The 21,856-nt window shown below is 45.3% G+C and overlaps 2 protein-coding genes and 1 pseudogene across 5 annotated transcripts in view; 2 read left to right on the top strand and 1 right to left on the bottom strand.

Annotated features, from left to right (window-relative positions):
• Ttf1 (transcription termination factor 1) overlaps window positions 1-12,871 on the top strand; it is a 39,244-nt gene extending 26,373 nt beyond the window's left edge. For 2 of the 4 annotated variants that reach the window (XM_047524698.1, XM_047524699.1), the window contains exons 8-12: window positions 927-1,016; window positions 1,984-2,049; window positions 8,759-8,844; window positions 9,609-9,796; window positions 10,537-12,871. In XM_047524698.1, coding sequence (XP_047380654.1) covers window positions 927-1,016; window positions 1,984-2,049; window positions 8,759-8,844; window positions 9,609-9,790 — 424 coding nt within the window. In that variant the 3' untranslated portion in view covers window positions 9,791-9,796; window positions 10,537-12,871. Of the gene's footprint in view, window positions 1-926; window positions 1,017-1,983; window positions 2,050-8,758; window positions 8,845-9,608; window positions 9,797-10,536 lie in introns of those variants that run through there. The other 2 variants (XM_047524700.1, XR_007104970.1) reach the window with 2 other exon arrangements.
• LOC124964745 (la-related protein 1B-like) lies at window positions 7,534-8,736 on the bottom strand (annotated as a pseudogene).
• An 8,150-nt stretch (window positions 12,872-21,021) lies between the features above and the next one.
• The window catches only part of Setx (senataxin), a 77,455-nt gene continuing 76,620 nt past the window's right edge, over window positions 21,022-21,856 (top strand). Inside the window, exon 1 of the mRNA XM_047523975.1 lies at window positions 21,022-21,721. The gene's annotated coding sequence lies outside the window, so the exon portion shown is untranslated. The remainder of the gene's footprint in view (window positions 21,722-21,856) is intronic.

The following is a 21,856-nucleotide window of genomic DNA, read 5'->3' on the forward strand; positions in this document are numbered from 1 at the left end:
CAGAATCAGGTCACGGTAACAACAAGAAGTGTTTGTAATTTTAAAATAGGAAACTTGAATCCTGAACATATGCCTACCTCAGGTAACACTGAAATGGCCTCAGGTGATATGTTTCAAACCTGTGCACAGTGGACTCGTGGGGACATCCATGTGGATCACCTGCGTGTGTGTCATGGATCTCCTTTATCAAGAATGTGATCAGGCTTGGTGTGGTGGCGCAGACCTGTGATCCCAGTGACTGGGGAGACTGCGACAGGAGGCTCGAGAGTTCAAAGCCAGCCTCAGCAACAACGAGGCACTAAGCAACTCGGTGAGACCCTGTCTCTAAATAAAATACAAACAACAAGGGCTGGGAATGTGGCTCAGTGGTCGAGTGCCCCTGAGTTCAATCCCCAGTATCCCCCCAAAAAAATGTGATCAGAGGAGCGAATGATCTGTCCATCAGATTGTACCAAATTCCATTGTTCAAGAACAGTGCTTCGTAAGTGTTTAGTTGGGTCAGCACTGTCACTTGGAGCTTTGGCCACTGCGCAGGCACTGGCAGGCTCATTACTTCTCTTACCATTTTTCTAAATGTGCCCTGCTTGGTGCTCCAGACACTGGGAATGGTAACAGGACAGTGTCCACCTGCTGTATAAACAAAGGTGAATTGAGTTTAAACAGCACCCTTTAGCACCTGTTAATAGGCTTATTCTTTTTTCTCTCTTTTAAAACTTTCATCATGAAAATTTTATAATGTGTGTACCTATAGAACTTCCCCATCCATTTTCCAATTTCAAGAAATCAGTAACTTTCTATCATTTTATCAATTTCTTCCCACTTTTTTTTTCCAAATAGGTATATTCTTGATGGTGGTAAATGAGTTGAAGCATTAGAAATTCATTGAAATGTTAGAAATAAAGAAAATTTTATTCCCTTTCTCACAGGACAGAAATTCTGACCAAGCGGATGACTAATGGCGGGTTTGTGTATCGTGGAGTGAACGCGCTACAGGCCAAAATCAACCTTATTGAAAGGTATGGGATAGAACTTGATTCTGTCTTAACTGGTTCTCTCTCTAGCCATAGTGGCCATTGACATGGCAGAGATTACAGTGGCATTGCCAAGAGTCAGGTCCCTGCTCTGGCACTTGCCACAGGTACTGTGGGCATGTGACTTGCCTTTCAAAGCCAGTCTGTTTGCTCGCCTTAAATTAGGCTGATGATGAGAAGTTCCCTGCCGCCTGTTGTCCTTGGCAGGGTAGAATGAAGTAATGTGGGTAAAGCACACTGTGTACTTAGTCCCTGGTTACTTCAGTCTTCAGAGCTTTCCATATGGATGTGAGCTAATTTCTGTTCACTGGAAAATGCCGGTTGATAATTCAGACAAAGCCCTGCTGCTCTGCACCATGGTTTGGTCTTTGGTTTTCATCCTTGAGTTCCTCCTCTTAGCAGAGTCCTCCCCGAAGTGTTCCAAGGGCAAAGGAGATGTGACCTGGGCTCATGTCGACCAGGTAACAGCAAAGAGCAGAGAACTTTGGGCTCTGGCCGCCCTGTCCAGCCCCTTTCTGCTTAGGTTTGCTGGGGTGCCTCCTGGTTCTCTGTACTCATCGGCCTAGTTACATGGCTGTCTTTTCTTCCCTTGCCAGAGAGACAGCATAGACGAGCAGATCAGGACAGGCAGGCTGGGGCCAGGGCTGGCCACCTGTCAGTCATGAAGCCTTGAGCAAGTGACCTGCCTGTCAGCCTCATTTCCTTGTCCCCGGCCTCATCACAGGGTGTTGAGGGTCACTGTAAACGGCTGCGCACAGAAGGGCCTTCACACTGTAGCTGCCATGCTGTGAGTGCTAAGTATAGGTGCACAGTCGCTGACTTGCCTAGTAGCCTGGGCTAGCCTTGGACGTCCCTGCTGCCTCCAGCCCTTGACATCCTGGGGTTCCATGAATATTCCATGTGCTTTGTGCTGATTTTTGCTTGAGGTATTTACTGTTCTTTCTTCTTACAGATTGTATGAAATAAATGTGGAAGATGCTAATGAAATTGATTGGGAAGATCTCGCTAGCGCCATAGGGTAAAACCATTTGTTTAATATTGTTACTTAAAAACTAGAGATGACTTTTAATAAATGACTTCCTGTCAGATTTTAAAGAGTAGATCTGAAAGTCATGCTTATATGGAATTGTGATAGTTAAAATTAATCTAGTTAGAAAGAAAACCAACTTGATATAATATAGAGTAAAAACTAGAAGCAGATAATATAATATAGAGTAAAAACTAGAAGCAGATAATTCTTAAAGGCTCTGAGCTGTTAGATAAGTAAGATTTTTGTTTCACTAAGTATCATTAATTGAATGTGTTAGGGTTTTTGTGTGTTTGCGCATGTGAGTGCTGTGGATCATCACACCTGAAGTGCTCTGTGAATAGACTTCAGGTAGAGCATAACACCTGTGATTCCAGCTCACTTAGTTTTCAAGTGAAAAATACAATTGTAACCAGGGAAGCATCAGCATGCTCTCCACTGACCATGGTGGGGTCGGAGAAAGGCAGTGGAGATAGGTTGCACTCACTCGGCCTTGGTCCTGGCGTGTGCTCCCTATCATTCTCCTTGCTAGAAAATCAAGGCCCAGTCCTCTTCATCTGTTGTATGAGCAGCCCTGTGCCACACGTTTTCCTAGGGTCCAAAATCCAGATCCAGCATCGAACAAGACAGATGCTTTCCCTGGAGGAGCTTCTGTTCTGTTGATAGAGATTTTTGTATACTATGGAAGTGACCTAAAAACCCACGCGAAACTACGTCGACGGCAGTGATGGCACTAGCAGAGTTTTTACTTATTGACCACATCCTGGATATGAGACACAGAAGGTCCTAGTGAGTTAGGACTCTACTTATAACAGAAGGAGACCATAAGCAAGTAAGCTAGTTTCAGACAGCATCGATACTAAAAAATACTAAAAATAGGGTAGAAGAGACCTGGGAAGGGGGTTAGAACTCTCCGGGTGGTCACCAAGGGTGACAGATAAACCAGATGGACAAGAAGAGTGTCCTGGGCAGAGGGGAGTGACGTGCAAGCCTAGAGGTAGGCAGAGGCTGGCACTTCAGAGGGATGAGGGTGGGCAGGGTGCCTGGCACCAGATGCACCAGGCTGCCTTGTATCCAAGGTTGCTGAGAGGCAGGCAACAACATGGCACGCTCTGCAAACACGGCAGGGGTTCCAGTTCTGCTGTGTGCCCAGTGTGGAGCTTTCTAGTCCTCATGGCTCCCTGGTTTGGCGGTTCTCAGCCCAGCTTGCACATTGAACTCATCTAGGGAGCTTTTTAGGAATGTTGATGCCAGCAAGTCCAGGGGTGTTGGCCTGGTGTGGAGCCTGGGAGTCCTGTTCTCAAAGTTCCCAGAAGATTCTAATGTAGTGCCACTGCTGGGACCTAGGGCTCTTGCTCTGGTGAACTATGTGGTTCTAGGACTGTGTTCTAATTAGAATTTTTTAGAGGCATATGAGAATGCAAACACAGAATTGAATATTACACCCACATCCGAAAGGAAGAAGGACTTGACTTTGTCAGGTTTGATTTTATAATGCTTTAAAGAATAGGAAGTAGGTGACATGGTCCAGAACTGGAGAGGCTGCAGGGAGGGGAACAGCGAAGGGTGGCCCCCGTGCCATGGAAGCCCCCGCAGGGCCCCTCCTGGGTATCCTATCCCAGGTCTGAGAGTCTGAGCGAGTTCTGGTTTTTGTAGCTAAGCTGGTTATTCACATCTTCTCTTCTTTCTGTCCTTGAACAAGTCATAGAGGTGTCTTTTCAGTGAGCAGCTCTGACTGTCGACCCTTTACTGGTGATTCCAGGGTCTGCCCTGCTCTTACTGCATTTTTCTTTCAGCTTTCTTTGAGTTTATTTTGCTTTTGTTTTTCCACTTCTTGAGATGGGCGCTTGGCTCCTTTTAAATCTTTCTTCCTTCCTAATATAATTCAAAGCCCAATGTTTTCCTCTGAGTACTTTGTGTTCCCCTCCTTGGAACTTTGTGTCAGAGAAAGTTTAGACACATACAAAACAAGGGACCCCTGTGCTTCTGTCACCCACTTCAGTAGCCATAACACCCACCATCCTTACTAACCTTCTGTGTTCACCCCCACTGGACGTTGTTAATATGAGGCAGATTTTACCTGCTCCACAACTCAGTGCCATTCAAAATTCACGTTTCCTTTGAGTAATTCTATTTGGAATTGAGTAATTCCATTTCTGGAAACATACTCTGCAGAATAAATTTGCACAAAATTGAGATGACTTCTGGCAGACTCAATGTACTGCATGGTGTTTTCACTAGAACCACCTGACTGCCCACTGATAGGGACCTGGGTAGATAGACAGCTCCCAGTGTGATGAGAGTCTGTAGCTCAGGAGAGAATGAGAAAGCCTTTAGGTGGCAGTAGAGAGCTCAGGATACATTCTTGGTGGCAGAATATGTGGAGCATTGGTAGGTACACACGTGTGACATAAACACACCTGCGTGTGTTCAGAAACTCTGCTCCGGGGGCTGGGGATATAGCTTAGTTGGTAGAGTGCTTGCCTTGCATACACAAGGTCCTAGGTTCAATCCCCAGCACCACAAAAAAAAAAAAAAAAAAAAAAAAAAGAGAGAGAGAGAAAGAAAGAAGCTCTGCTGTGTGCACTGTGGACCAGCAAATCTGATCAGCCCTCCCTCCCCCACCCCCACCAAGGACACTTACTAAAGGTAAATGAAATGTGCTCAGAGTCTCTTAAAACTCCCAGAGCTAACAAGTTACAAAAACAGTACAAGGAACTCCTGTATGCCCTTCAGCCATAATCACATACTCTTAATATTTCACCACATGTGCTTCATCATTTCAATTCCTTCTCCAAGGAAATAAATAAAATGTTTTCATAACCATTTGAAAATTAGTGATAGATACCATGTCCTAAACAAGGATGTTACTTACATAACTATGGTACAATTAGGAATCAGAAAATGGGGGCTGGGGATATAGCTCAGTTGGTAGAATGTTTGCCTCACATGCACAAGGCCCAGCATTCAATCCCTAGCACTATACACACAAAAAGAACCAGAAAATGTAGCATTGATGTAATACTGTGCTATAAAGCACAGTCCAAGCTGGGCTCAGGAGGCTGAGGTAAGAGGATTGCTTGAGCCCAGGAGTTCAAGATCAGCCTTGGCAACATAGGGAAACCTATCTCAGAATCAACCAAACAAACATGGTCGACACTCAGATTTCACCAGTAATGTTCTTGGTAGCATTTTTGCTCAGATCTAAGGTCCAGTTGAGGATCATACGTACATTTAGTTGTTATGTCTCCTTAGTGTCTTAACCTGACAAGTTTTCCAACCTTTGTCTTAAATGACATTGAAATTTCAGAAGAATGCAGGCTAGTTTTTTCCCCTCGGTGCTGGGGATGGAACCTAGAGGCACGCCACCACTCTGCTACTAATTTTACCAGTCCTTCTAATTTTATTTTGACAGGATCTCACTTGCCCAGGCTGACCTCCTCCACCTCAGCCTTCCAGGTCACTGGGATCACAGCCATGTGTCACTACTCCAGCTGCAAGCTAGTTCTGCAGAATGTTCCCAGTTGGTGTTTGTCTGATGTTTCCTGTTTTTTTGGTACCAGGGGCACTTAACCACTGAGCCACATCCCCAGCCCTTTTTATGTTTTTTTTTTTAGAGACAGAGTCTCACTAAGCTGCTTAGGGCCTTGATAAATTTCTGAAACTGACTTTGAGCCTGCGATCCTCCTGCGCCACTGGGTTTACAAGTGTGTGCCTCTGCACCTGGCTTGATCAGATCCAAGTAGCATGTTTTAGGTGGGGTTATAATAGGCAGTGTGATGTCTTTGTGGATGCACTACTGCCTGAGTACACAGCTAATAATTTTGGTCCTTTGATTGAGGTGGCATCTGGCTCATTTCCTGTCTGTGGAAGTACCAGTTTTTCCCTCATAGGAAGAATGGCTGTGGGGAGACCCTGGAGACCCCGTTCTTCCCAGGCTTCCCTCCGTGGCTTGCATCTGTGTTTCTTGCCCGAGAGTGAGGTTGAGCTGAGCTCTCCTCTCTTCATAAGCTCTGTCTGCTCAGGCAGGGAGCCTTCACCGCTGAGGGTTCTTGCATCTTGCATCAGTTCCTGCTGATGAAGAAAGAGGCCACTATTCTGAGTATCTGAATTTTTTGCTTACTGAGCAAGGGAAGGTCCATGTGAACAAAGCAAATCATTGATTAAGCATTAGTTTCCTTGTCCACAGTGGTCTGACAGGCTGTTGTGAGCCCACAGGAGATGAAGTGTGCAGGAGCCCATCCTGTCTCCCAGCACACAGCACGCGTGCAGTCAGCGGCTGCTGTGATGGACAGGCCAGAAGACTCTGATCACCTATGATTCTCCATAGTTAGCAGATATAGCTGTTCACTGTGATCATTATAACAGCTAAACTAGTTAATTCTTTAGTGTGTTTTTTTTTTTTTTTTTTTTTTTTTTTTTTTGAGTGCTGGGGATCGAACCCAGGGCCTTGTACTTGCAAGGCAAGCACTCTACCGACTGAGCTATCTCCTCCCCAGCTAGTTAATTCTTGAAAGAGGATAAGTTACACCGATATTTTTAAATAGTGTCCAGGCCGGGTGTGGTGGTGCACGTCTATAATCCCAGTGGCTCAGGAGGCTGAGGCAGGAGGATTGCAGGTTCAAAGCCAGCCTCAGCAAATTAGCAAGGTCCTAAGTAACATAGCAAGACCCTGTATCAAAATAAAATGTAAAAAAGGCTGGAGATGGGCCCAGTGGGTTCAATCCCCAGTACAAAAAAAAAAAAAAAAGTCCAGGTAGTTGAATTAGTGATTTTTACTTTAAAAACAATATTAGATTTGGTTGTTTCTGTCCTGCTTTTTATTAATTGGAATGTATTGTAAATTGAAAATCAAAACACTATAGGCCTTTTTTTTTTTTTTTTAATTTTGCACATAAAAAAAATCAGAGAATGTCCACCTTTGAATTGTGACAGTATACCTGACAGTGGTGTCCAGGGTGTGGATCTGTAGCAGACCACCCAGCTCAAGTCCCGGCACCCCCTTTGTTAGCTATGCCTGTTTCCTCATCTCCAGAGTGAGGGGAGAGGAGCAGCTCCTGCCTCGCGTGTTGCCAGGATTGTCGGCTGCCGTGTGTGAAGTCCACATGAAGTCAGCGTTCACCCTGGCAAAGGGCAGATGGACAGCCTGGGGCCCGGCAAGCTGGGAAGCACCGCAGAGTCCTCTCTTTCCCTGCCTTATGACCTGGACAAAAGTGCATGTGGACACAGAAGACAGAACCTGCAGGGTCGCCAGGATGATGGCAGTCAGCTTCCCACAAATAAAGTAGCCACTCAGAAGGGCGGGCAGCTCCCGGAAGGCCAGCAAGTCCCGGCTCTGTCTCCACTCTCAAGTAGCCCAGGGATCAGAGGAACTCTCACAGAGAAGGCAGTCTGGTGGCTTCCATCTCTGCTGCACGGTTTGTTCCGGTGTGTACAGCAATCTCTGTGAGCCACCGGTTCCCCTGTGCACTCCCGTCAGAAGCCCTCCAGGGCTCTGGACCACCACCTGCTGGACGGGAGCAGGAAGCTCAGCCTGGCCTGGGGTTGCGGAAAGTAGACCAGCGAGAGGAGTCTGTCTGTGCACACTGCTGGGACAGGGCCCAGGGTTGGCCGTGTTTCTGGCTCTGTCCTTTTCCTTATTTTCTCATCCCCAGCTTCTACTTGTGTGCTGTCCTTTAGGGCCTCTAACGTGAGATCAAGGTTTGTGGTGACAGCCTGAACACGGTGCCATCGCACCATCAGGGAAACGGGCAGGAAACCGTGCTCATCCATCTTCCTCCCAAGAAAGAAGTCCCGGTCCAAGTTTTCTACACCAAAGTCATAGGCAATGTGACACTCAATACAGTCTTTAAGCCGTGCTTCTTCCACAGAGCACACCGTACACCATCCAGTCGTCATAGCAAGACATCATACTGGTGTTCATTTCTGTTCGAAATGGCTGATCTGTCCTTTCACTGTGTGCTTGGCAACGGTATGAATAATCAAAGTCCCCTCTAGGATTCCTCTGCCTCTTCCTCTTCCTCATCCTCTGAAGGAACCGCCGATATTACCCCCGTCTCTCCTCACACTGGACACTCCCTCTTGATCATCTCTTCATGTGTCGCTTCTGCTGTTGCTTTAGGTTTTCACTGAGAGCCGTGCCAGGGTCCAGGTCTCTCCTGACTCTGGTCATCTAAGTGCAGTGACACCCACTTGTGTTTCTAGCACTCTTTCCTTGACTGCTGGACTGGGCTTCACCCTCACATCCTCACAGCTCATGGACATTTTCAACAGGACCATCTAATTTTGCTTCCCAGTTTTTGTTGCTTTCTCTCTTTCTCTTCTTTTCAGCTTCTCTTCTCGCTCTTTTCTAATTCGAGGCTCATTGTTTCCTTGACTGATGATGCTGAGAGGGCAGAAGGGTCTTTGCAGTGCTCACTCCTAGTGTTGGCCAGTTTGCCGTGTCGCTGAACTCACTGGCCTTGTTGGGTTTCCTGGTCTTGAGTTCTGCTTTTATAATTTGGGGGAACTGAGCTTGCTTTCACCTCGTGGTGGGAGCCCACTGTGTGTCTCATTTCTGTTACACGTTTATGCATGTGATGATTTATGTTCAGGATAAGAAAATTATGTGTCTATAGGCCTCACCTTAATAAATGTGCTTACTGCACAAGTATGGAAATCATAAGTTCTAACTGACATTTCCACCTTTTTCTTTCTGAAGTGATGTGCCTCCGTCTTATGTCCAAACTAAGTTTTATAAGCTGAAGGCGGCCTGTGTTCCCTTTTGGCAGAGAAAGACGTTTCCAGGTCAGTACTTCGAATGTGTGTAGCTTGGAGCCCAGGTGCGTGGGCAGGTGATGTGACTGCTGGAACCTCAGTTTCACCAGTTGTAAAATGGTGAATATCGGCACATCATATCCACTGCTGGCAGGAGTTTCAAAAGGACAGAGTGAGGTGACGCAATGTAGTGTGCTCACCATGGTCCTTGGCACTTGGTGACCTCTCAGTCATTGTGTCCCGTTGGTGCTGTTGTCACACACACATGTGCACAGGGCATGCAGGCTACACAACACGCTGTTCCATAAAGAATGGAAGGTGCCTGGTTCCTTCTTTGTAGCCATTTGTAGGGAGCTTAGTTGTGTTGCTCCCACACTCAGATCATCAGGGCCCCATGGGTAACTAGTTAGAAATAGTAGATTCTCCAGACGGAGTGCAGAGTCTGGGTTTCCCTATAACATGCTCCAGCAGGTGTGCTGACAGTTGGGGTGACCTTGGGCTCTTGAGTGTGTGCTGAGATACTGTTCTGCATTTAGCGGACACCGCTTCCCAGGTTCGCACCCCCATTAGCTCCATGACCTTGGGCAAGCTTCTGTGTCTTTGTGCCTCAGTTTCCTCACTGGAAACTGGTTAAAATTAGGACCGACCTCTTAGGGCTTGTTCAAGGACTGGATGAGAGAACATGAATAACCCATTGTGGTAAGAGCAGTGCATTATTGTATCCCATGTTCTTTGATGTAAGTAAGAGGTTTGGTGCAGGTGAATAATTTCAAAGTTAAATTTGTGTTCTACAGAGATCATCGACTACCTTTACGAGACTAGTCTACCTTTGCTTAAAGAAAAGTTAGAAAAGAAGATGAAGAGAAAAGGCACCAGAATCCAGACTCCCACAGCACCCAAGCAGGTTTTCCTGTTTAGAGATATCTTTCATTGTGAAGATGATAGTGAAGGAGAAGACATAGAAGAACAAAGTTAAACAGAGGTTACCATTTCTTTTCCTTTTTTCTTAGTTTGGCTTTATTTGTATACATGTTAATCTGTTAGCTTCCCATCACTCTAACAAAATACCTGAGATAATCAACTGATGAAAGAGAAAAGGTCTGTTCTGACTCACTGTTTTGGAGGTTCCACTCCATGGTCAGTTGGTCTTGTTGCTTTGGGCCTATGGCAAGGCAGCACAGTGTGGCTGGAGTGCATGGCAAAGTAAAACTGCTCGCCTCATGACCGGGAAGCAAGAGAAGAGAGGAGAGAGGGTGGAGGTCCCAGTCTCCTTCAGGGTACACCCCCCAACCTGAAGACCCTGCCCCAGGCCCCTCAACTTAAAGGTTCCACCACTTCCTGATAACAGCACCCTGGGAACCAAACCTTTAACACATGCACCCTTGAGGGACATTTGGCATCCAATCTGTGGCACTTGGTAAAGTTCTGTTCAGCACTGATGGTTATTAAAGAATGTACAGTGGCCAGAGGAGATGATCACTTTTGTTGAGCATGTACAACTTACTAACACTCAGATGAAAGTTTGGGTGTGAAAAGAAAGAGGCCGTGAAGGGGTTCAGTACTTCTGAGCTGCTGTAGAGAAGTGAGCGTGCACGCCCATGGGGCTGCAGAACAGGCTCCAGGGCCTCCCGTGCAGCAGAGAGAGGGCGCCCCGTGGTGTGGATTTGCAGGTTCACTGCACGCTCAGCAAAAAGACACACCACTGTGCACTCTATTCTCCAGGCCCAGATGCGGTGTATGTTCCTGGTACAGAAAGGCGTCAGGTGGCGTGTGGATCTGCTCTTCCTCCAGCTGGTGTATGTCCCTTGTACCTGTCACCATGTGCACACCGCATCTTCCTGGATGGCATCCTAGTGTCTGCAAATGGTACGTCTCACGTCCGCTGTCCTCTGAAAGCTGGTCATTGCATTCACGTGGCATTCAGCTGAACAAAGAAAGAGCAGCAGTTTCTTGATAAAAAAATCTGGTCGTCAGGTTTGTTGGAAGCATCAGGACTTGTTGGCTTTTCAAGGATAATTTCAATGCCAGGCTTTTTAGTCATTCAGGAAAACAAAACAAGTATAGTTAATTTAAACAGAGAATTTACAGGGCTTTGGGTTACAAAAGTTGTCAAGTGGAATGAAGAAACCAGTGGGGAAAGGTTGGATTATCCAGAGCTGGGGACTGCAGGAAGCTGCTGCAGCCCCTGCAGGGGGCACTAATACCACCCCGCCCACGCCTCCCAGTGACTCTATGAACCCCAGGCTGTCCACTGCTGCTGCCCTCACGACAGCCTGTACTCTCGTGTCCCTTGGCCAACACGTGCCTCCTCCTGCCTTCTAGTCTCTGAGTGCCTTGTGCGGGCCACCCCTTAGCAGAAGCCTGCTGCAAGGGGATCTGGGCCACCTGTACAGGAGAGAGCAGAGAAAGGAAAGTGGCTGAATGTGTGCCATCAGTGCCAAGCGGGGCTCCACTGTCTCCTCAGGGCTGAGTCATTCACGTAGCACTCTTAGGAAAGCACTGTGCACCCAGCTATACCCCAGCAAAATCTGCAGAGAACTGTGGGTGTGTTGCTGGGGATCAAGCCAAGGGCCTGGAATGTGCCAGCCACACACTCTAGCACTGTGTATAGCACTCCTGACACTGGTCAGCTAGGCCACAGTGCCAGGCCTGTGCCCAGACGTGCCACCAGGGGAGAAAGAAGAGCACAAACGGTAGCAGTCTTGTTCCCCACTGTATCCCCAGCATCTGTCACAGTATCGTGCAAATAATGGACACACCATAAACATAAACTAAGTGAATATGGTCTAGAATCTCTCCTGTGGTCAGCTCCTGTCCCTAGACACACCAGTCTCCATGCTGATGGGACTATAAATCCTGTGTTCCTTTTGCAGGACAATTTGGTAAGACTCATCAGAGCCTGAAGAATGTACATGTTTATGACCAGCAATTTCTAAGAATTTGTCCTGTGAAATAATAGAAAATGTAAATGTTCTTAATAGGAAATTTGTTAAATTATGGTATATCCCTAGAATGGAATATTCCACAGTGATTAGAAATGATAATAGCAGGTTTGATTGATATGAAAAGGTAGTATTTCAACTGAAATATTTCAGAAGAGTATATTTTCTCAATTTTGTAAAAGTAAAAGGATTAAGGAAATTGTATATATAGAAGCATTAAAATGTATGAAACAAACCCAAAATGTTGTTTTGGACAGTGCTTCTCTGGGCAGTGGGACTGAGTTTATAACTTAGCATTCTTTGCTGTGCTGGGGATTGAACCCAGGGCCTGGCATGTGCTAGGCAAGGGCTCGACCTGATCCACATTCACAGTCCACAGCTGAGACAGACTTGCATAGCCCCTGGTATCTGGACTCAGTGAGGATTAGTTCAGCTCCTCTGAGTCCCTGGAGATGTGGTTCCTAGCTGATTTTCTGCTGTCTCTTCTGCAGAGTCCATTTTGTCTTGAGTCCACACACAGTCCCTCAGCCCCCAAGGCAGTCCCTCATAGCCCTGCTTCAGTCCTGCCTCCATCAACCCAGAAGAAAAAAGAGGTTCTCTTCCTCTCCTGCTGAGGCCCTGGGTGTCCTGCTGGACCCACAGAGCTCAGGCCCAGCCGAACTCACACTAGTGCGGAGCGTGGGATTGGTTCCAGCCCATGGGCCCGGCCTCAGCTGGGATCTAGCTGAGAGGGTAAATGTCTAGTGGAAAACTGGGGTTCCATGAGCAGAAAAGGGAGTGAGTGGACACTTGAGGAAGCAACTCACAACCGTGTGTCACAGAGGTGATTGCTTGAATATAAATTTTACCCAGTAAACTTGTGTACTTTGTAAAAGTTGTACTTTTGTAACTTTTTTTCACTTACCTCCCTGCCTCTAATAGTCCAAGTGTGCACACAGAAGCAGGCCTTAACACATCTTACCTTTGCCAATCACCCATTTTACATGTACGAGTCTAGGCACTCGGAAGGAAAACAGGGAAGGCGCTGTGTGTCAAGGGAAATGGAGTAGGTTGCTTGGGAAGCCATGAGTGGGTTCAGGGAGGCGCAGACCATGGGTTGGGGGCACATTTGAGCAGACTCTCAGTCTGATACAAAGAGAACGTGCCAAAGAGAAAAGCCTGACTGAGAGATGCAGTGGCTCACTCTGCAAAAACGAGAGCTGACGTGGTGAGACTGAGAACCCCAGCGTGTGAGAGAAGGGCAGAGGGGGCAGGGAGAGGAAGGAAGGGGAGTAGGCTCGGGTACAGACAGAGACCGTCCCCTTCTCACAGGAAACAAGACCGAGGCGACAGACGTTGTTTTTAAGTAGCGTGACTGCCTCGTGTGGTGGATGGCCCAGCTCCTGATCAGCTGCACTTTCCAAAAGCCATGTTTTCAGCTGTTTATTGTCACTGACAGCCTCCATTAGCCAACAAAGAGGCCCAGGACTCTGCAGCATATAGAGCAGGTCAGAAGTTACCAGTCAGACGAGGCACCCCTTCCTCCGTGACGCTACTCTCCTTCAACAGTGTTGAGCACCTGCAGTGAGCCAGGTCCTGTGGGGTCGAAGACTCCAGAAGCATCCTGGCATGTTTTCTTAGAGGCTATGGGATCAGCTTTTCCTCCTACTAGATACCTCCTCTTATAATACTTCATTGTATATGTTAATATGTAGTTCATGGGTATCCAAAGAGGTCATCAGCTTTGCCCTTTAGAGTTTTGATTCTCACTTTGGTAGCATGAATGGAAGGTACTTAAATCCTACCAGTAACTCATTGGGGACACCCTTGAAGTATTAAAGTGTGGCTCTTGAAAAACAAATTTCCTCTAATCTCCAGATTAAAAAGTTCATCTGCCTCCTTGCCATCTCCACCCAGGCGTCTTATGTCTCAAGGTTAACATACCACCAGCGACTTCCTGACTGCCCCCACACACTTTGAAGTCTGTCACTCTCCCCAGGCTTCCTAATCTTTGTGAGTGGTGTGGTTCACTTAGTTGTTCAAGTTAGAAACTGAGAAGTCGTTCTGTTTCATCTTCCCCCACCTTCAACCCGTCTGTCAGCATATCCCTTCAGTTCCACCTCCAAACACACCTGGAATCCTCCTCCACGGCCACCTGCCATGATCTCAGAGATCAGTCTTTGAATGACACAGATCTGCTGCTGCTGCTACTGGGCCTTCTCCAAAACATATTCTCCACATCTGCAAAACTGATCATGATATTTACAGATCCTGGGGATCCGGATGTGGACGTCTTGAGAGTCCATCATTCTGTGTGCTACAGCCACCATTTATAATAACAAGAATACCAGTGTCTTAGCAGTGAAGCTAGTAGAAGAAGTAGAAGACTGTTGGTCCCCTGTACAAAACAAAAAGCTATAAAATGTTGACCAAAGAATACAATTTCTATAAAACAACTTCAGGAAAGTCACTAAACAAATAACTACTGCAACAGACATTAACAACAAACCCTGGGGAACAGAGAGAATTTTATATGCAAAATGGTTCAGTTTTTAACAACAATAAAATGTAGAGGCATGCAAACAAAGTACACTGGTGCCCAGAGAAACGCAATCAATAGAAACCATCCCTGATGAAAGCCAGATGTGGACTTACAAAGACTTTATTTAAAATATATTCAAAAAGCAAAAGGAAACCATGTACAAAGAACTAAAGGGAATCATGGGAATGACGTCTCTCAAATAGGAAACATGAATAAAGAGTTATAAGAGAAACCAAGTAGAAATTCTGGTTTTGAAAAGTATAGTAACTAAAATGAAAAATGTCAAGATTTATGACAGAGGTTCCACATAGATTTGAGCAGCCAAGAGAAAGAATGAACTTTAAATCAGTGGAGATTATCCAGCATGGGAAGAGTTAGCAGAGCCTGAAACGGCCATGGGACACTCTGGGACAATAGTGCACATGCCACAATAAATGGATATAACAGGCAAAAGTTCATTAAAGAAACAGAGAACCCAAATAACACTGTAAAACAAGCAGACCTAAAGGAGATATATGAGAATATTCCAACCACTGACAATAGGAGTTACATTTTTTTTCAAGTGCACATGGAACATTCTCTAGAACTAATTATATATTAGGTCACAAAACAATTCTCAAATCAGTTTTAAAATAATGAATGAAATCATGAAAAGTATGTTCTATTACTATGTAACTATGAATGAAACAAGAAGATACAAAAAATTTTTAATTAAAAATATTTAAATTTTAAATTAAAAATTAAAGAACATGGTCTAAAGCAATAAAAGCATCAAAGAACTCCCAGGGGAAATCAAGAAGTATTTTGAGACATGAAAATCCAACATCCTCTGACATGGTGTATGAAATGGTTATTTGTGTGTGGAACCAGCCTTACCCCCCTGGGATAAATACCACTCACTCGTGATGGTGCAGACTAATACTGGACTTGGCTTGTTAATTTTTTGAGGGTTTTTGCATATCTATTCATAAAGAATATTGGTTTGTGGTTTTGATTTCTTGTGATGTCTTTTTCTGGCTTTGTTATCAAGGTAATGCTGGTCTCAAAGAATGGTGTTAATTCTTTAAAGGTTTGGTAGAATTCACCAGCAAGGCCATCCTGGATTTTCTTTTCTTTTTTAAACCGATTCAATCTCTTCAATTGCTGTAGGACCCTTCAGGTTTTCTATTTCTTTTTTTTTTTTTTTTTTTTTTTTTGGCAGTACTGGGGATCGAACTCAGGGCCTTGTGCTTGCAAGGCAAGCACTCTACCAGCTGAGCTATCTCCCCGGTTTTCTATTTCTTATTAAGTCATTTTTAACAACTAGTTTCTAGGAATTTCTTCATGTAACTCAACTAACATGTTGGCATACAATTGATCCTAGTACTGTCTTCTGATCTTTTTTATTTCTGTGAAGTCAGTAGAATGCCTCCCTACACCCTTTTTCTTTTTTTCTTTTTTTTTTTGGTATTGAGGATTGAACCCAGGGGCAGTTAACCACTGAGCTTTTTTTAAAGCCCTGCCCTTTAAAAAAAAAAAAAATTTATATATATATATATATATATATATATATATATATATATATATATTTATGTATTTTATTTAGAGACAGTGTCTCGCTAAGTTGCTGAGGCTGTCTTTGAATTTGCAATCCTCCTGCCTCAGCCTCCCAAGCTGCTGGGTACAGGCATGTGCCCCCATGCCCCACTTTCTTATTTAAGTAATTTGAGTCTTTTTTGTCATTCTAGCTAAACATTTTCCAACCATTTGATCAAGCGTGGGTTGCTATAACAATACTATGACTTGGCATGTGTTTAAGCAATATTGTTCTGGAAGTCAGGAAGTGCAAGACCAAAGTGCCGGCAGATGTGGAGTTTGTGAGGTGCTCTTCTTGGTTAGCAGACAGATATCTCCAGGTTACATCCTCAACCAAAGGAGGAGGCAGAGAGAGGAAGCAAGCTCCTTCCTCTGAGACACTGATCCCAATCTGAAGTCTCCATCCTCATGACCTAGTTATCTCCCGAAAACCTTACCTAATAATAACCATCCCACTGAGGGTTAGTATACAAAATTGGAGAAAACAGACATGCAACCCATAATGCCAATTTTGCTAATAATCTTTTCAAAGAATGAAATTGGGGGAGGGGTAGGGATATAGCTTAGTTGGTGGAGTGTTTGCCTCGCATGCACAAGGCCCTGGGTTCAGTCCCCAGTACCACATAAATAAATCAACAAATGTTTGTTTAAAAATAAAGAGTTAAAGTTTTGTTTATTTTTCTGTTGTCTTTCTACTCTCTATTTATCTCCATTCTTCCCCCTGCCCTCCCTCCCAGTACCAGGGATTGAACTTAGGGGCACTCAACTACATCCCCATCCCTATTTTGTATTTTATTTAGAGACAGGGTCTCACTGAATTGCTGAGTACCTTGCCGTTGCTGAGGCCAGCTTTGAACTACGATCCTCCTACCTCAGCCTTCTGAGCTGCTGGGATTAAAGGTATAAGCCACCACACCAGGTTTATCTCCATTCTTATCTCTATTATTTACTCCCTCTGCTAACTATAGATTCTCTTTGGTCTTCTTTCTGTAAGGCAATTTGATAAGGTATTTACAGCTATAAGTTTTCCTCTGAGCACTGAGTGAATTCATCAATAAATGGCACAGGTGCCAAAGATGATAATCTTTTCAAAATGTAGTTCTGGAACAAATAGATGTATATTTACTTGAAAAATCGAATGTAGACTCCAACTTCTCCCAAACACACAGAAAATAAATAACCAAAACTACAAGATTTCTAGAAGAAAGTATAGGACAGATCTTTTAAGTTTTAGATAGGACATTAAAAGCACTAACCACTGAAGAAGCATTGATAAACTAGACTATCAAAATTTAAAGCTTCTGCTCTCCTAAAGACACTGTAAAGCTCACAAAAAAAAAAAAAATGCAAGCCACAAACTGGAAGAAAATATTTGCAACAAATACACACAAGAAATGTCTTATTATCCAGAATATGTACAGAACTTACTATTTAGTAAGACAAATGATCCAGTTTTAAAATGGCCAATGGACTTGTGCCAACAATTCACAAGAAAAGATATATTAATTGCCAAGAAGTACAAGATGACTAACATCATTAGTTACCAGGGAAATAGAAAGGGTGTGCTTCTAACCTGCCAGAATAACAAACACTAAAAAGAATAACAATAAAAAGTCTTGACAAGGTAGTGAGGCAATCTCATAAAGTAAAACATACACCTAGCCTGTAATCCAGCTGTTTCACTCATGGATATTTATCCAAGTTCACTGAAAACATGCCCATTAAAACAGTTGTGCAGTGAAATTATCTAAATATCTGATAATAGATGAGTGGGGGGAAAAACTAATCATGGTATATTCACTTAATTAAATCCAAAAATAAAATTGAATGATCCCTGCCTGCAATAACATCTATGAATCACATACACGTTATGTTGAACAAAAGCAGGCAGACCCAAGAGACCAGAATATAAATCCCATGGATACTCAGTTCTAGAACAGGCTAAATGAACCTCTGGTGACAGATGCAGTCCTAGCTGTCTGAGCAGCAGTTCCATCAGCTGAGCATAGAGAAGATGATTGCTGCAGAATGGCACAGGGTACACCCTGGTATGAAGAAAATGTCATACCTTGACTAGAGATGGCTACACAAAGTATGGAGGTGTTAAAACTCATCGTAAAAGCTAGGTATTGTGTATCACTATATGTATATTATATGGATAGATATGTAAAGCTGACAACAATTTATGGAACACCAGGCAAAATGAAGATAAACAATGACGATGTCAATAGATGTCATCTTTCTTTTTGGTGATTGTGGTATTGGGGATGGAACCCAGGGTTTTGTGCATGCCAGGCAAATTCTGTATCACTGAGTACCCATAGCCCCAGTAGACATTATCGTGAGGGAAAATTTAGTAACTTATTAAGAAAAGGTCCATTTCAAATGCAAAAATGAGTAATAGTCTTGATTGTTGATAAGCCAAATGATGTAGTGGAATGAGTTACATGATCAAATAGGTAAAAATGACCATGACTTGGTCTTCAACCTAAAACACTGAAGTATGAAATTCATAGTATGTATCTAAAATCGAGAACAAATATGATTTGGTAATTGAGTGGTATGAATCTAAAGTAGGCTCAATCACTACCCTAGAAAATGTGGGGTACAACTTAACAACAGACTGATCACCACTGAGACGTCCAAATTTGAGAGTCAATTAAGTCGGCTGACTGTCTCACACAATGCCCCCAAAAGTGGCTATTGGGAGAACAGCCCTGACCATAGGGTTGCAGGGGTTTTTATACCATAAATCAGTACATCAATCGTAAGTGTCTGTTGCTATGATTCAAAATTATAAACTAACATCATGGGATCTGAAATCATCAGCAGAGGGGGAAGTGGGTCAAAACGACCTTACCTAGGTACACACTAAAGAACAGTTAAACAATCACAGTTGACATCATTAACACGGTATATTGTTTAACCGAGGTGGGGTATTCCCCTGGGAGACCCTAAGCAACTGTTGATGGGTACAGAGGCTGGGCATCCCATGGGAGCAGCAAAATGGAATGTTTATTCATTGCCCACATAGCCTGGCTTATATTTCCATGGAGCCAAATCTGTCAGCCCATCACAGAAAACCTGTTACATCTTACAGCTCATAAATTAAAAAAAGCTGGATAGAAATTTTCTTAAATTTGATAATCCTAAAAACTCCTCTGGCATCATCAAACTAGATCATTAATTTGACTTTTTTTTTCCTTGCGGTACTGGGGATTGAACTCAGGGCCTTGTGCTTTCGAGGCAAGCACTCTGCCAGCTGAGCTATCTCCCCAGCACTGAAAGAGGCTTTTTCTAAACTTTGATTTGGTCAATATGCCAGAGAAAGGATAATTACTTTTAGTATAGAAAATTATTTTATACCTCATTGTTGATCTAATTATATGCAAAATATGGAACAAAATATGGAATTGTTAGCAGTTTAAATGTCATGCTCTTTTTTTCCTGGAGATTTTTTTGTTGTTGTTTCTTTTGTTATGGGGTGCAACTTAAGAACAGACTGATCACCACTGAGAAGTACAAATTTGAGAGTCTTTATTAAGCTGGCCAACTGACTGTCTCATACAATGTCCCCAAAAGTGGCTATTGGGAGAACAGCCCCAACCACAGGGTTGTAGGGGTTCTTATACCAAAAATCACATTAATCATGTGTCTATTGCTATGATTCAAAATTACACATTAACATCATGAGATCAACAGAGGAGGAAGTGGGTCAAACTGACCCTTACCTAGGTACAAACTAAAGAATGGTTACTAACATCCACACAATCACTGTTTACATGGTACATTGTTTAGGAGCAATAGGAATCAAAAGAGAGCAATTTTTTACTACATAGGAGTTGCCATTGTATATTATTAAACATGTCACACCAAGTAACTGATGATGGGTACAGAGGCAGGGTGTTCCCATGGGAGAAGCTTATTTCCTACATAACATGGAGTCTCAGAGCAAAATGGAGTCTGTTTAGTTATTTCCCTTAGAGTCTGGCTGAGAACATTCTCATGGAGTCAGATCTGTCAGCCCACCACACTTGTACCAGGGACTGAATCCAGGGGTGTCTAACCCCTGGGTCACATCCCCAGCCCTTTTTATTTTTTTACTGGGTCTCCTCAAGTTGTTTAGGATCTTTGCTGAGGCTGGTCTTCAACTAGTGATTCTCCTGCCTCAGCCTCCTGAGAGGATGCATGCACCAACACACCTGGCAAGATTTTTCTTATATTTGTGGGTTTTGTGTTTTAAAACTTAGAATTTATATTATTTATTCCTTCCAAATACATACAAATTTTAATTTCTACTTTTGTATTCAGAGATTTTATTGCAGTGCTTTCATTTAAATACATGGTACAAGTTGTGTAAGTTTTGGGCTCTACCATCCCTGAATGCACTGTAGAGCCATGAGTCTCTGGACATGGTCTGGAGTATAGAAAATAATTTGCAGAAAAAATACAATAAGTATAATTCAGTAGAAAAGCATGCCAAACTTAATAATATATTGTTCACCGATACAAACGGGGTAGGGGTGTGATTATAAAGAAAGGCCCTACACAATTTTGCTGTCATGGTGTTTTCCTCCATTAAAAAAGTAAAACAAAGCTGAGCGTAGTGGCACACGCTTGTAATCCCAGACTGGGGAGGCTGAGGCAGGAGGATCTCAAGTTTGAGATGAGCCTCAGCAATTTAGCAAGACCTTGTCTCAAAATAAAAATAAAAAAGGGCTGGAGATGTGGCTCAGTATAGATAAAGTGCCTTTGGGTTCAATCCCTGGTACCAAAAAAAAGAAAAAAGAAAAACATTTTTACTGTGTTGGTATGAAGACATATTTTAAATTATTTTCTTCGATCCCAAACCTCCCCCCGTTTATAAGAAACAACTTCATGAGCCCAGGGCCAGCGGGCGGCCTAGCCCGTTCAGAACGCGGGGTCCGGTTCTGCTCCCCGGACCTCCCAGGAGCCGGCGCCAGCTCGGCCCGCCGCACGCGCTCCGCGGGCACGGCAGGCACGACCCGGGTGGCCTCTGCGCCCCGCTCCACAAGGCTCCGCGACCGCTCCACACCGTCGTACCCTCGCCGGGGCGCGGAGGCGGCCGGAAGCCCTAACGGCCCCCGCTCGCAGGCCGGGCGCCCCAACGGTCGCCGCGCTGCGGCAGGCCACGCCCCTTCTGGAACGTTCCCCGGCCCGGGTCCCGTTCTGCCGGCGCCCGCTGCTCAGGCTCGGACTGGCGCTGACCCCACAGGTCCGTCGCAGCGCCCGCACACGGCGCGAGTCGCAGCGCGGGGTTCTCGGCCGCGCTTCCCGGCGCGGACAACGGGGCGCCTCCGCGGGCTCGCAGCGAGCCACGCGCCTCTGCCCAGAGCTCACGAAGCACCGCCAGGCGCGCCCAGAGCTCCCGAGGGCGGAGACCCGCCTCCCGCACGCACAACCTGCGCTCGGCCCAGCCGGCGCGGCCGCAGCTCCTCCGCAGCTCCTCCGCTGGGCCTCGTCGTGGCGCGCGCGCCGGGTCCAGCACTAGGAGAAACGGGTCAGGCGCAGGACGGGCTTGGAGTGACGCGCGGGATTGGTGTGACGCGGGGTAAAGCGAGCCGACTCGCCCGCCGACGCCGCCTCAATCAGGCGCTCGCGAGAGCCTGCGGCGCCCGCCCTCTCCGGGCACTCGAGGTCTGCGTCCGCCCCGGTGCCGCGTTCAAGTGAGAGCATGTTTTAGGTTTCCAAAGGAAGACCGAAGGGAAGGAAACATTCCTCCGCCGTCCGCATCGCCCCTCCCGAAACACCTGAAGCGTTGAAAGCAAGCGCGAAACGGAAACGGCGCGAGGTAGGCGCCGAATCAGCCCGGGGCTGGCTAGGCGCGTGGAGAGCCGCCCCACCTAAGGTGCGTGTCTGGAGCGAGGCCCCGCCGTCAACTTTCCCGTCCACTCCGACGGGTGTTCCTGATTGGCCCAACTCCTGAGACCCGGAAGTGACGTTATCTCCCGGCTCGGGGCCTGCCCGCGGCGCCCCGCTGCTT

This window comes from Sciurus carolinensis, chromosome 14, assembly GCF_902686445.1.
Source record: "Sciurus carolinensis chromosome 14, mSciCar1.2, whole genome shotgun sequence".
NCBI classification, from domain to species: Eukaryota; Metazoa; Chordata; class Mammalia; order Rodentia; family Sciuridae; genus Sciurus; species Sciurus carolinensis.